Source organism: Acomys russatus, chromosome 9 (assembly GCF_903995435.1).
Source record: "Acomys russatus chromosome 9, mAcoRus1.1, whole genome shotgun sequence".
NCBI classification, from domain to species: domain Eukaryota; kingdom Metazoa; phylum Chordata; class Mammalia; order Rodentia; family Muridae; genus Acomys; species Acomys russatus.
The window spans coordinates 1,166,360-1,181,900 of NC_067145.1; the positions used below are offsets into that span (position 1 = coordinate 1,166,360).

At 40.4% G+C, this 15,541-nt stretch overlaps 1 protein-coding gene across 1 annotated transcript in view; it reads left to right on the top strand.

Annotated features, from left to right (window-relative positions):
- The first annotated feature begins 1,389 nt into the window (after positions 1-1,389).
- Positions 1,390-15,541, top strand: part of Mroh2b (maestro heat like repeat family member 2B) — a 62,735-nt gene continuing 48,583 nt past the window's right edge. Inside the window, exons 1-10 of the mRNA XM_051150906.1 lie at positions 1,390-1,405; positions 2,578-2,639; positions 5,152-5,262; positions 6,359-6,518; positions 7,227-7,325; positions 7,751-7,905; positions 12,107-12,247; positions 12,371-12,463; positions 12,563-12,632; positions 14,263-14,376. Coding sequence (XP_051006863.1) covers positions 1,390-1,405; positions 2,578-2,639; positions 5,152-5,262; positions 6,359-6,518; positions 7,227-7,325; positions 7,751-7,905; positions 12,107-12,247; positions 12,371-12,463; positions 12,563-12,632; positions 14,263-14,376 — 1,021 coding nt within the window. The remainder of the gene's footprint in view (positions 1,406-2,577; positions 2,640-5,151; positions 5,263-6,358; positions 6,519-7,226; positions 7,326-7,750; positions 7,906-12,106; positions 12,248-12,370; positions 12,464-12,562; positions 12,633-14,262; positions 14,377-15,541) is intronic.

The window sequence follows — 15,541 nt, forward strand, 5'->3', positions numbered from 1 at the left end:
CTCCTGGACATGTGTCCATGCACTCTTCCTGCCGCAGAGATGCTAGCACATCCATGTTCACTGCTGCAGTGGTCACCTTAGCCAAGAGGTGGAACCAGCCTAGATGTCTGCCAGGAGGAGAGTGAGTTAAAAAAAAAAAGGGCTGTGCCTACACAATCTAGTTTTATACAGCTACAGATCAAAATCAAATTATTTTTGCTAGAAAATGGGTATCATTGGGCATCGTCACATTAAGCAAAATAAGCCTGGCTCAGAAGACAAGTACTATCTCTTTTTCCTCATTTGTGGATCCTAGACTTTTTATATATGTGACATGACATGAAAGGAGAAGGGAGAGTGGGGGAAGAAAGGAAGGAGGACAATAGGGAAAAGAAGAAGATTGGGGTGATATGGTAAAAAATGCATGATATGCTTAAAATTGTCCTCATTATGAAATCTATCAGCATTTACAAGGTATACCAATAAAAGTTCTCAACTGAAGAATGATGAAACCAAGACTTTGTCTTTGACTCTGAAATAAGGCTCCTTAATGAAGACAGTCTGGAAAGCAGCCATCAAAGTTGCAATGGAAGTCTTCTTTTTACACCCAGTCCTATATAGTGTGACAATAATCTTCATCTTTCCTGTATTGAAGACCGAAATCAGACAGACTGAGGCCTAAGGGGGCACTGGCACAAGATTCAGATCCACCTTATGAAAATATGGCCAAGAAACAATTTGAAATCAAGTGGATAGAAAATAAGTAGGAAAAGCCTAAGCTTGTGGGACGATGATTAGGGTTCTGGTGAGTCACTGGGGAGTGAGTGGTGGTGAGGGGGCCTGAGTGGCTTGGCTTTGCTGCTGTGTCAGTTGGTCATTCCTTGCAACTGCCCCTGACAGACATTCCGGTCCATTGAGCATGCTCAGTTATGTGACTGACCTCACCAAATAGAACTATCAAGACCATCTAAAAGCTTAACCAACATCATCAGGCCAAGAAAGTGGCCACCAAAACAAACCATTCTTAAACTTGTGATCAGTAGACCCAAGAATGGCCACAGCGGCTCCTTTCGTCTATAAGAAAGGTTTGAAGCCTACTTTCTAATTTCTTCCTCCTCAGACACACTGGTCTCCTGCAAAGAGACAATATTTGGTGAGATGCAGCCATCTTGGTTAGCAGGAGCTCAGAGGCAAAAAAAAGGTGATGGTGGTAAAATCCAGGATCGTCCACCTCAACTGCAAACCCATCTCCAGAAGCTCCCAGACCACGCTGCCAATCAAGGGATTTTCATCTAGGGAACCTTATGTAAGAAATTTGCTACCTTGCTTCACTGACCTTTTAGCTGAACCACTTCTAATACTTAGGTGCCACCACTTGTAAAGCCTACAGCAGCCATGACAACTCCCACCATGGAGGAGTACTCAGGTGAGCAGGTCATGAGGAGCAGGGACTCTGTTGTATGCTGAATTTTTCACATGCTTCTACACCTCAAAAATAATTGCCTGAAATGTTTTGATAAAGTCAGGTTATTTCCCTTTATTACCCCTTTATTAAATAAATAAATAAAAATAAAATGTTGGTTGTGAAGGGCTGGTGATAAACTGGAAGCCTGCAAAGGCTATATTTTAATCGACTTGTGGGGAAGGGAGGCTATATACCAGAAGCTCGATTCTTGTTTAATTTTGAATATTTTAAAAATCTTTGGGCAATGCTTTCTTCCAAAGTCCTACACTAACAAGGTACGTGCTTGGATCAGAGGCTCATGGGAAGTTTTTACCTGGTCCTCCTAGCTGCCTGCCATTGGCCTGATACTGCTGCAGTCTTTTGATTCCAACATTGTTGTGCTTATTGGTGGGGGCCTGGGGGTAGGGTGGGGGAAGGTTGTGAGAGGGGTGGGGCGGTGATGGTGTAGATGATGGTGGTGTGGTGGGGGGTGGGGGCTGGGGGGTAGAGGGTGATGGTGATGGTGATGGTGGTGTAGTGGTGTGGTGGAGGGTGGGAGGAGGTGGTCGTGGTGGCTGCAGCATTTTATTACTTTCCAGAGTCTTTTATCAAAAAACACATTTCTGGAAAATACAATTAGGTCTTTATTGGGAAAAAGCAAAGTGTCATGCACATGGATCCAGAAGAAGGTTCCTGAAAGCACAGAATGGTAGATAAACAAGAAGAAAGTGTAGGGTGAAAACACAGAGGTTCATTAAGGGAGGAAAACAGGCAAATCAGGAAGAGTTCCACTGTTCTGTTGCTCACATCAGGTGTTGCTCACATCAGGTGTTGCTCACATCAGGTGTGAAGGGTTTGTCTCATTGACGCTGGAGACGTAGAGTGCGGGGCACACTTGCTCAGAGCCCTACATGGGCGTGCAGCTGCTCTCTGCACCTCTACATTGGTCAGTGGTTTCATGATAACACGACATACATGTTAGCTTCAAGTCTGTTGGGAAAAGGAAATACAGGTACAGTACATTCCTAACATCAAGAGCTAGCAATAAAAACTAGAATTGTGTTTTTAAAGGGAGAGTGAAGACAGGAAGTGACTTTCTGTAACCTACGGGCAGCAGGTTGCTACATATCTAATTCTTTGTCTTTGTAATTTAGAGGCCTTTGGAGATATTAATCTCACTTTGGGGATGCTGAGTAAGGAGGACAACATCAGCAAGGTATGCAAAGATCTCTTCCCCACTAGCCGCCTACAATCCAGCGGCTGCAGCACTCTGTGCATGCTCTCCTTTGCTTTCATTTCCTTCTTTTTTTTCCTCTACCCTCCCCCTTCTCCTTTCCCTCTCCCCCCATGCCCCCCCACCCCCACCCGGCCCTGGTTTCCCTTATGTCTTTAAATCTTTTAGAAAATGCATTTGTAATAGGATTAATTACAGTGCTGAAATAATGGTATTTAGCATTTCAAACATCCCAGAACTTACTAAAGAGTACACTTGTTCATAACTATATGCAGGTAGACAGTGGAAAGAGGGAAAAGCCAGATTTATAACCCCGTGAGTTAGATTCTCCTCCTTATAATGTGAGGGCTGCTTTGAAAATGTGCAGACTCCCCATGCTCATCTGTCATCCTGTCCCACAACCTGAAATTTTCTCTGGAAATTGAAAGCTTTCCAGGCATCAACAATCACAACAGTTCCTGCCTTTCACCCAGCACTTATCTATGAAGTATAGTGCTTGATGCCGTCCACATACAACGTGCTATATAATATTCATTCCTCACAAGTCTATGATGCTGTTTTTGTTTTTATTTGACAACTGAGAAAAAAACGAAACACTGATACACTGTGTGACCTACCTAAATAAGGACAGCTGTAGCAGAGTCAGGCAGAAGCCCCTCTAGTGCCAACAGAGTCACCTAATAATTGTTCAGCATTGCCTCTTGTGAAAAACAGTGTCCACGTAGCTATCTGATGACATAGTGATGATCAACCTTGCTTGCTATTGTTAGCTTGAAGAAAATGCCAATACTTAGGTTAGGTCTCAGTGACCGGGATTCTGATTGTTTCCCTCGATGACAAGGCATATGAAGTTCACAGAGATGGTCCTAATGTTAGGTTTGATTAACATCCATATTATGAATCTTGTAGTAGAAATTAGCATTCCCATACAGCACTGTGAAACACCAAGAAACAGCTTGGAAACAATTTCTGGACTGTTTAAGGACTGAGATAGAGTTTCTAGAAAAGAGACTAGAGAATAGTAATTTTAGCAACCACTTCTACATTGCTTTCATGCTGAGGAAAAGTGATCAATAAAAATGGTATGGAGGGGGGTCTAGACCGATGGCTCAGTAGTTAAGATCATGTGCTTCTCTTGCAGAGGACCTGGGTTGGCTCCCAGCATCCACACCCAGTAGCTCGTTAGTGCCTATAGCCTATAGCCTAGTTCCAGGGCGTTTGACTCCCACTTCTGGCCTCTGTGGTCACTATACTCACATATACATAGATACACACAGAAACACATGCATAAATAAAAACAAATACAATTTTAAAAGAAATAGAAATGGGGCTGGGCATGGTTGATCAGACCTTTAATCCCAGCACTCAAAAGGCAGAAGCAGGCAGACCTGTATGAGCTTGAAGCCAGCCTGGTGTACAAAGGAAGTTCCAAGCGAGCCATGCCTACATGTGAGATGTTTTTTATGAAAATGGGCTCAGGTGTGGTGTCAAAATGCAAATGTCCCACACTACAGCCAAGGCATGAAGGACTCAGCTAAGACCCAAGTGCTCACAGCATCAGCACTCAATGAGCGAAATTCTCTGTGACTCTTTCCTCGGTCATGAGTCTATTAGTTGCATCGAACATAAAGAATCATGAACATTAATAAAATGTTCCAGATAAAGGGTGTGCCTCAGCTCCAAAATGTGGTAAAGACTCATACAGTGGCCCTTGTAAAAAGAGTAAGGCCTTCAGAAATCAGAAAATACACACGGAATAAGGCAGGATCTTACACATACTTAACTGGGCTGAGGAGACACAGAGAAAAAAGACAAAGTATATCTTTTGCTAAAACTTCCTATGGCCAGCCCTATAGACTAGTATAAACACCTTAACACAGGTGCAATCCATAGAGGTGTATGCACCTGGAGATCTGAGAACTCCCATCTCCCTTGTATCCTTCACAGGACATCTTTGTCATCTACCAGATTTGTAAAAGCCACAACGTGGGCATTTGCTGAAATCACATGTCTCCTAGAGCTGCACTGCTGTCCAAAATGGTCCCCCATGTTGTCTCAAAAAAAGCACAGGTGAAATGAAAACCTATAACATTCCATGAGATGCAACCCCACAGTGCAATGATGTCCTTGATGATACAGGGGGCTCCTTGGTGCCACAACAAAAGCCCCAATTGTAAGGGCAGCAATTCAGGGGATGGACACTTCCTTGAGGACTCTACACCAGGCACTGTCAGACACTTTGAGATACTGACTTCAGTGCTTCTGATTCAACTAGACCTTGTCCAGGAAGTGTACCAAAATAAAATAAGCTTTAGAAATAGTGTTGTTCTCTATGTAAGCCTTTGACTCCTAAAAATGCAAATTCTGCTTAGAAAGTCTAGACCACTGTGCAGCAAATATATTTTGCTTAGTTTAGTGGTGCTGTCTATTTAAGCTTCACCTGAGTTCTTTATTTTTGTAACTCAAATACCTTTGTACTCTTCTATGTTCACAGGAAGACATTTATGGTCATCTCACCTCTTTTATTCAGAATACTGACATCTTGGATGATGCCATAGTCCAAAGGTTGATTTACTACACTTCTAAGGACATGAGGGATGAGGAAGTAAGTTTGCTTCTTGGTAGTGAATGCACATGAGGACACGGATTAGAGACTTTGAGTGACTCAGATATGCCACAGTGATGCACAAAAGCCTTTCCTTCGTGGCTGAAAGAACCGTAACTGGAATATTTGTTCTTCATATCTTTCATAGAGTTACTTACAAAGCCTCTTGGTTACCACTGCACAGATTAGGGAAATGAGACAAATTTAAGAAAAACTTTAGAGGAAGTACCATCCAACCATCTTTTAGACAAAGAAATTTATACTTGAGAGAGTTGATTTCAGTGGAACACAGTAATCTGCTGACAGAAGGAGCACCTACCCCACTTCTCTCAGCTCCCACATCACTTGCTCTCTCCATAACTGCCTCCCTCTCTTGCATTGCATCATTGTTTCCAGGTCTCAATGCAGGAATTGCTTATACTGTGTGCTTAAGCTGTCTTATGCTTTTGAGTACAGGTTTGTTTGTTTGTTTGTTTGTCTTGCTGTGGTTTCGTTTTTCTTAGTAGGAGGGCTAATTAAACTTATCCAGCTCACCATCAACAAGAATAGAAGCATGCCCCAATATTCCTAAATGTGAAGATAGATAGATCTGAATGGCACGAAAATTAAAGCTCTCAACCCTAGCCTAACTCCTCTTAACATTTACTTATTCAACCACAGTAATTCATAGTTCTAAAGCATAATCTCTGAATCAAGGTCCCTGATTAAAGAGCGCAAAAATAATGAGCAATGATCAGTTAGCCATGTTTGTAACACCAGTCCTCAGGAAGCAGGGAGGAGGGGGAGTCATGAGTTCAAGGTCTGCATAAACCATATAAGTCATATTCTGTGTGCAAGACAGAAAAGAAACACTAATTAGCCCCAAGTCTGTAAGAACTGCATAAAAATTACCTTAGCATTCCCAGTTATTGATTCCTACCTGAGAGATCTGTACTTTGAATTTGAAGCAGTCTGTTCTCTATCTCAAATCTAGGTGAACTTAGAATGTTGCATGGTCTATTCCCCCTTTTTTGTTTGTTTGTTTTGTTTTGTTTTGTTTTTATATTCCCCCTTTTATACTCACTCTTCTACTTATTATTTTTATTTACATTCTCAGATTCCCAGAGAAATCAGAATGCTGGCTGGTGAGGTATTGGTGTCTCTTGCTGCTCATGATTTCAATTCTGTGATGTATGAAGTGCAAAGTAACTTCAGGATTCTGGAGCTGCCAAATGAATTTGTTGTGCTTTCCCTAGCTGAACTGGCAACCAGCTATGGTATGAAAGGAACATGCCATGTTTTCTCTAGGAAATAACTACCCCCAAAGAGAGTTAAGGCAAAAGCAAGTATGTCTCTCTAAGTTCTACTGCACTGAAGAACATTGGAGGAAAGACATGAGGTCTGTTGTGAACATAGCTGAGCTTGATGACCAGGCATTGATTGAGAATGCAGTAAATATGTGTGGGCCCTCTTCCATGCTCCTCTTCCCCTTCTGTCTTTGCATCTGCAGAAACTCATTCTCCATGAGAAATGGGCTGCCACCAACAGGACAATTATATGAAAAAGGCTTTCTACCATTTGTTTCTATAGTACCTTATTGAACAGGTACTACTGAGCACCTGTCATATTTGCTATACTTTGGGGACATGGTCAAAGCTAGATGGGAGATACAGATATTAATGAAATAACAATCCAAAACTGCTTATTGCTAAACAACGTGTGTGTGTGTGTGTGTGTGTGTGTGTGTGTGTGTGTGTGTGTGTGCCTACATAGCTAGAGCTTCCTTCAGACCTGCCACACCTTGACTAACTGCATTCAGGCTTTTGGGTTGAAGAAGAAGGGTGCAATCCTCCTCCTGCCTGTATCCTACTGCCTGTATACTACATTCGGTTCCCGCATGCTTTCTGTGGCCATCAGAGTCAGGATCCCCCTCATGAAAAAAAAAAAATGAATGACACTGTTTCCTCTTGTGTCCTTCACTGCAGTGTCGCAGAGCATCCCCTTCATGATGATGACCCTGCTCACCATGCAGACCATGCTCAGGCTGGTGGAGGATGAAAGCATGAGGCAAACCTTCTGTATCGGTGGGTACTCCCATGATTCTTTTTCTTAGCACTTAAGACCAGATGTGCTTCCAAGACACTTCTCAAACAGTGCAGATCAATCACAAGGAGTAGTCCAAAGAGTTTGTATCAATCCTGCTCTACCTTCAGTGTGTAAGAATCGCCACCATACCTTAATTTAGTTGACATGTGGCATTGACTATGTTGTTATGTTCCATTCTGGACGGAGTATCTCCTAGTAATAGTATATCACAATAGGGTCAATTCGCATTTCACTAACTATTAATTAAAATCAGATAAACAATTTTATGTTTATTTTGATGAAGCTTTAAGATGATCTCAAAATGTTTGCTAATTGTCTGTTCTCTCTTTTAGAATAAATCAATGGTTCTTCCCATCTTTATTTTTTCTCAGTCTGTGGTGGTACTTTTGTTTTGTTTTTTCAGCCCTTGAAAAATTCAGCAGGGCCATTTACAAGTATGTCAACCACTGGAAGGATTTCCCCTATCCCAAAATAGATGCTAACCGGCTCTCTGACAAGATCTTCATGCTCTTCCGGTACATAATGGAGAAATGGGCCCCCCAGGCCTCACCCATGAATGTGAGTGGGGCTTCAGATAGGCCCAAGCTGCAAACCCCCACCTTATTTAGACTATAGTTGTGTGTGTGTGTGTGTGTGTGTGTGTGTTATAAACATGACTATGTATATGGCTATATACTTACAGATAGATAGATGATAGATAGATAGATAGATAGATAGATAGATAGATAGATAGATACGGCACTTAGTGACCTTCTCTGGTTTCTTGTCTACACTTTAAGCTATAAAGCATTTTAAAAAATAATCTTTCCCAGTTAAATCAGCAAATGCTGACCTTGTTGAAATTTCTTTTTCCTACATGATAAGTTCAGTTCTTGTAGGCATCACTACTTAGATTTTAGAAGATACATCAAGCCTATCAATTTTCTATCTACTTCAAGTCACTGTTTGTCCATTGTCCCATCCAAAGTTTCTTGAAGGACAATATGCCAGACCCTGTTCCAGATGTTGGAGATATATCAAAGATAGAACAGAGTAAAATCTCACTCTGGTATTTCAATGTGAGGGGAGAACAAATGACCAAATGAGAGAATGTCAGCTATTTCATGTTTTCTATATTATAAACTACATTGGAACTGAGTCATTAACTTGAGAAAAGCAACAGGTCCAAATGAATCTCTGGTGTCCACCAATAACACAATTAGATAAATAACATTGGATTCTCTCAGATGTGTGAAAATACTGCATGGTGAGTTAACTATAAAAATGCTTTCACATGTAAAACTTCATCCTTATTTTGATTAATATACATTTAAAGTACACTGTTATGTCCTAGCCTATATAGGTTTCTTTTTGCTATCTTATAAGAGGTTTAAGGCTAAGATTTTTTTCTAATTCTGAAACTTTTCTACATCTCAAATTTTAAAAGCATGTTAAACATCTAGGATGGTTAAATCTTTAACCAGTGGAGCCTTTAAAGTATTTCTCCTTCGAAGCATCTAGACAGCAAAATCCAGCACAGTCATTTCATTGCTATCCACCCTGCTTCCCACGAGAAGAGCCAGGCAAGCAACTAAGAGGTGGTGGGGCTCACCTCATTCTGTAGTGAGTTTTGGCAAGGCTGTAGCATTGAAACGGAGTCTTACATCCTTTGGCAGAAAAACCCACTGCAGCAGAGGCTAGAGATGGAGTAAAAGGCATGCCTTAGTGAGTGCAGTAGAAGGGAAGCAGTAGACCAAAGACAGAAATGACTGAAACCAGATGGGTCATCTTGGTGGTTATATAATGAACAGACTTAACTGTTGTACAAGATTTGAGACTTTTTTAAAGAATGAGGTCTTTGAAACATTCTCAACAAGGATTTGCATATTAAGAAAATTATTCTGTTATCAGTTTTCAAGAAATACTGAATAGATGTTTCAGATACTTTTGTTGCTATGAGCAAAAGCTGGACAAGAAGAAACTTAGTAGAGGATAGGCTTGTGTTAACTTAGTTTGAGAGGATACAGTTCAACACAAAGGGAAAGCAGGCTACCAGCAGTCCCAAAGGAGGCCAGATTGTGTGCGTGAAGCTTTGATTCAGTATGTGACACCTTGGAATCAGGAAGCAGAAACAAACAGGAAATGGGTCCATGCTATAAAATCTCCAGACCCATCCTCTACGACCTATTTCCTACAGCGTGACTTTGTCTACCAAAGTTTATACAACCTTCTAAAACAGTACCGCCAGACAGAGACCAAGTGTAAAATATATGACTCCATGGATGGTAATTCAAACTACAACACCAGATATAGGGATAAATGTGGGCAAAATGATCAGAACAGTAGAAACCTACTCCAGGTCATAAATGGTAAGATCATTTATGACAGTGTCAATAATTCTGATTAGAGGAGGTACAGACTGATGAACAGAATAACCAAAAGGATTTGATATGAACTAGGTGCTTACAGTGGAGGAAATAGAGACCCTTGGAATAAGCCTTAGATTTCTGATGTAAGTGACCTTGGCACCACTAAGTTAGATAAGGGAGTGACAAAGAGTGACAAGTTTGAGTAGGTGGTTTTAATGAGTTTGATGCAGACATACTGATTTAAATGCCTATGATATGTTCCAGCAGATGAATTAGTAGGCTTGGATACATTCAGGCTCATAATTAAGAAGAAAATCAAAAATTAGCCACACAGGTTTGAATATCATCATTTATTTAAGTAACAACTGAATGATTTTTAGATAGTATTTTCCAAGGACAGAATAAAGAGCTGAAGGTGGCAAAAATTAAGTTCTGGAGAAATACAAAGGAATAGATCATGACATAAGGTGGAGAAAGGTTTCTGAAGGAAGAGCGGAAAAGAGAAGGAGATTAGAGAAACTAAGATGTTTCAAAATAACAAGTAAAGATCTGCAATTCATTACTACAGAACTCAAGAAAGAGTTCTTGAGTGGTGCACAGAAGACCAGCCACAGCTGACACAGTCTCAAGTGAAATGCATGGTATTGCTAGGAGCCACTAAGTTTTTATATGGTTTTGTAGGTCACCACAAATATTAGCTATAGAAAATAGTTTATCAAAGTGTACACTAAGCTGTTAATTTTTACTTAAAAATAGTTTCGTTAAAAGATAGTGATATCCAGACTTTTATGATCAATGTTTGTCAGGTATTATGTTCTGGGAGTTGACCATTCCCAGTGTCAAATGGAAGCTAGATTACAGCAGACTTTGGGGTGGGTGGGGGGTAAGAAGTGGAGGTATGGAATTTAGAACAGAGCATATTTACAACTTCACTCTGAGAAAAGGAGGAAGGTAAGTAGAATATTGTAGGGGAAATAGTGTGAGAGGAAAGTGACAAAGTAATATGAAATGTTGTGTGACACTCTCCTTAGGAATACATGAACAATCGTCTATTTATCGCAGATAGGGAACTGACAACAAATCAAAGCATCACCGAAGTCCAACTTGTTAAACCAATAAGTTTTACTGGGATTACTTATAGGAATATAGGTGAGGAGTTAGTTTCAGGAGCAGAAAGGACTCCAAGACAGTGGCATCACCAAAACCCATCCCAACATGGGTGACGACTCATAGAAACTTACAGTGTGCTACACAATCTGCAGGTGGCTCTACTGGGTTGAGGGGTGTCCTTTTCAGGTAGCTCAGTTCCTTTGAGTCTCTTCCAGGCAGCTCAGCTGGTTTGTCCTTCCTTCAGGCAGTTCAACTTGTCTGAGAGAGTCTCTCAGCAGTGCTTACTGCTTATATATGCCTGGAAAAGAGGCATACACAAACATATATAAACACTTAGTAAATTTTGTCCATTTCAGGAACTTCCTGAAGATGCTAAGTTGTTTTTCCCCCTGAGCTTAGTAAGCTTCCCAGAAGGATGGAATCTTTCGCCTTCTCTCAGAACATCCTATTGCTTCACCTCCCTATAAACAACTTGTGTCTTGAACTTCCATGAAAAATAAAAAGTTTTCATTTCAGATAGTGAAGTATTCAGTCATTGGAAACAAACTTCCCTACTGGAAGGAATGCTTCATCTCCCCTTAATTCCACATCCTGTGTCTAAGCAAGCTTCTCTCCAAAATGAAATATTTTAGTTTGGAGGAAACTGCTACATAACATAAGGTCACTAAATATTTTATAATATTGGGGAATTTTTAATTCATTAATATGGTGAATTAAAGTGAGTAAGAGGGAGATTGCTAACACACCTGTTGCAGAAGTCTGATGACCTTTAGATCTCCGTAATTCATATAAAAGCCAGAAGTGACAGCACAAGCGTCCGTAATCCCAGCACACTCCTCCCATCAGTTAGGAGGCAAAGACATGAGAACAAGAGGAGGACATTCTAGGCTGTCAAGCCTGACCAACACAGAAACAAATAAACACAACCTGCCTCACAAGACGAAAGATTGAGACTATAACACCTGAGGCTGTCCTCTGACTTCCTTATGTGAGCCACAAGTATGTATGCATGTGCACACCTTTGGGAATCCAAACACAACACACACACACACACATATACACACATTGTATACTGAAAAAATTAAAAAGCAAACATCAAAATGAACATCCACATAGATATAGATTTGTATACAAATACCGTTGCTCACGCAGCACTCCTTACCTGTGCATTTTCAAAAAAAAAAAAAAATAGAATGGCTTCATTTCTAAAGGAAATGTTTGTGTTCCCCAAAGCACATGGCACACTGAGCAATACACACAAAGTGTAGCAATGCCAACAGTAGTCTTTGTTGTCTCTGCAGACTTTAAGCATAATCAAGGTCCATGGACCCACCGTGAGCCTGCTGCTGCACCGGGAAGACTATTGTGAGTTTGCCATGAGCCAAGTATCCTGGCTCCTGATCCAGTACAAAGAAAAGGAGAGTGATTTCTACATCACGCAGGTGAGAGCCTCCATTTGCAACTCTTCTGAAAACACTGGGTGTGTTCTTCTCATAGCATGTAATCATTGGCCTTTGTCTCCTATGTGGCTGCACCTACTTAAGCCATGAGTGCTTCTGTTTTAGAGTCTAAAGCAGATCCTGACCGCCGCAGTCCTCTACGACATCGTCCTTCCCAAGAACTTGAGAAGGTCCATCCTCACCAGCTTGCTCCACCAGGTAGGAAGTCTGTGCTGTCCAAACCTGCTTGTTCAATTTAAACTACGTCTCTGCTTTTGACTTCTGTCCACTCCCCAATTGCTGTTTCTCCCTGCTCAGATCTGCAGAGTTCCAGAACCTCCAATAAAGGAAAACAAAATTGAAGCTTCGAGCTGTTTCCTCGTTCTCGGTATGACCCAGCATCCAGAGTGTTAATAAAAATATCTAAATGTGTCAAAGATGGCAGAGCACGCTGTCACTGGAATTGCTTTCTCATGTACAGAATGTTCCTTAAGCTCACAGCTTTCTCAGTCTGCCCTTCTCCCTATAAACTTGCAGAAGGACTGGCATAGGTAGGGTGTCAGGTAGTTTCTGGTAGAGTATTATCTGCTACCAACCAGAAATTTTTCTAGGAAACCTGAATGAATTTTTCACTCTAAAGATAGGAAATTGCTTTTTCTCTGCGTGTATCAGATGCTGAGATATTGTCAAGTTCTAAATCACGATTTGATTGTTTGTTTTATTCTTGGTCACTCTTTGATCCCAAGAACTTAGGTTAAAAATAAAATCTCTCTCGCCTTTCTCCTCCTTTCTCCCCCTCCCCCTCCTCCTCTTCCTTCTTCTTCTTCTTCTTCTCTTTCTTCTTCTTTCTTCTTCTTCTTCTTCTTCTTCTTTCTTCTTCTTCTTCTTCTTCTTCTTCTTCTTCTTCTTCTTCTTCTTCTTCTTCTTCTTCTCTTCTCTCTTCTTCTTCTTCTTCTTCTTCTTCTTCTTCTTCTTCTTCTTCTTCTTCTTCTTCTTCCTCTTCTTCCTTTTGCATTATCTTACCCGTTCTCCTTTCTATTACCTTTTTCAAAGCCTGGCACAAATTACAAAGAATATGCCAGGTTCCCTTTGTTAATTACATAAAATCACATTTGAAAACAGTCATTGGATTCCTCTGAGACCATCTCCCCCAAGTCTCTCCTTCTTCCTTGTATATCAATTATGGTTTTTAAATATTTAAAACCTTTTTTTTTTTTTTTTTTTTTTTTTTTTACATTAATGGGTGTTTTGCTTGTGTGTGCACTGTGTGTGCAATGCCCTTGGAGACCAGAAGAGGGCACTGAATCACCTCTAACTGGAGTGAATGATGTTTTTAAGGCACTGTATGAGAATTGCTGGGAATCAAACCATGGTCCTCTAGGTGAGAAGTCAGTGCTGCTAACAGCTGAGTCATCTCTCCTCCCTCTCTATTCTTTCCTAACTCCTCTGATTAATTCAGCCTTCTTCACTGTCAGCCCAACTCATTTTACTCTGATAACTCCCAAACCAAACTTCCCTCCCTCTATCCAGGCATTTTATTGCTCTGCTCTGCAGCCCTCTGCTTCCAGGCTGGTAAGGCATCAGTCCTGTCTCTGCCTCCATATTCCCGGTTCTTGCCCCTTCATGAGCCTCTTCTCCTGTTCTTATAGGGTCCTTTGAATTAGGACCGTTTCCTACTAGCGGTCTCTAGAGTATCTTTGCAGCATTCCCTGACTTCCACAGGTTTGAGCAGAGTAACCCAGGTCCAGCAAGTTTCTTAGAAAACAAACTGCTTAACTAATTAGTTCTATATTTCTACGGAAGCACTACGGAAGCCTGGAAGTCGCAAAACCAAAGAGTGGCCCTTAACAGTCCTCAAGAGGAAATTCTCGTCTTCTCACTCACAAGTGCCTTACTTAAGAATAAAATGAGTTCTCTTATGTGCCGTGCACATATTAAAATAACATAATGTGTAATTAACATATGCTAATATGAACTTTTTGAAGGAATGCTCACACACTTGGTGTTTCTACCCACAGCTCATGCCAATCCTGCAGATGTGCTGGATTTTTTTGATGAACAAATAAGAAATACCAATGACGTTGTGCGAACAGGAATCTTAGCTCTGTTAAGATCGACTATCAATGCTGAGGGTAAGTAGTGAAGGAGAAGCCAGAATAGCTCATCAGCAAGACAGTAGCAGAGGCCCACAGTTCCCGAAGCCTCTGCTACAGCTTCTGTGTGACGTCACAGACAAGTGGAATTGTCTTCTTGGTCTTCTGTCACCTCCCCTACTAAGAATGCATTTTTGGTTACTTCTCTTCTTTTGTGAAATTTATGAATACATTTAGTTTAAAGAATTAAATTAAACATTAAGAAGATCCAGCAGTTTAGTGAAGTGGCTTAATCATAAATGGTGAAAGAGTATAGAAATCTCTACATTTAGAACAGTGTAGAATGTAATAAATTGCTGCTGTATCTCTTTACTTCCAAAAGCCATATTTTCCTAAGAGTGAACATATCTTTCACTAACATCTTTAATTCTAATTGCCCACTATATTTTTTTCTTTTTTGGTGCAGTAAAAAAAAATAATGATACATTATAAAATGGTTGATATTGTGAATGCAGTAAAATATGAGAACTCATTTTTAATTTTTTTATTATTTCTTTTGTAACATATATTTATATATCACACAGAAGTAAAATAAACTACATAGAGCAGGAAGAACCATGAGATAATCAGGAATTATATAAACATTACATTCATAGTTCTTTGGCTATTTGTATTTGGCAAACTTGAAGTAAATGTCTTTTCTATCTTGTTGGGTCTGAATTTCTGAATGAAAACCAATATCTATTATATCTCATCTCTATGAACTTAAAACATCTATCTTGATCTAAAACCATCTTAACCCCTAACCAACTAAGCTTAATTGTAAGACTAAACTATCTGGTCTTCAACCCCCTCAGATACTTGAGAAGGAATAAAAGTTAGTTACCTGCGTGAACAGGAAGTGCAGGTTAGCAGCTTCAAAATGAAGAAATTACTGAGACAGTTTACTGCCTGGACAGTTACCCAACACTCTCTATAATGTTGAAACATCATCTTCAGCCTTCTAGCCTGATATATCTGACAGACATATTTGCGAGGCAGGAGCTATTGAGGACTTGCTTACTCTGTCTTGGCAGAGTTTGGCCATCAACTCTGCCTGCATCCAAGCTTGCCCCTTTTTAGGCAGAATTCTGTCTGTGGCAGACTACCTTAAGAGAGCTCTTTTTTATAACAGTTTGAAAAATCTAGTCTTTGAAAAATCAGT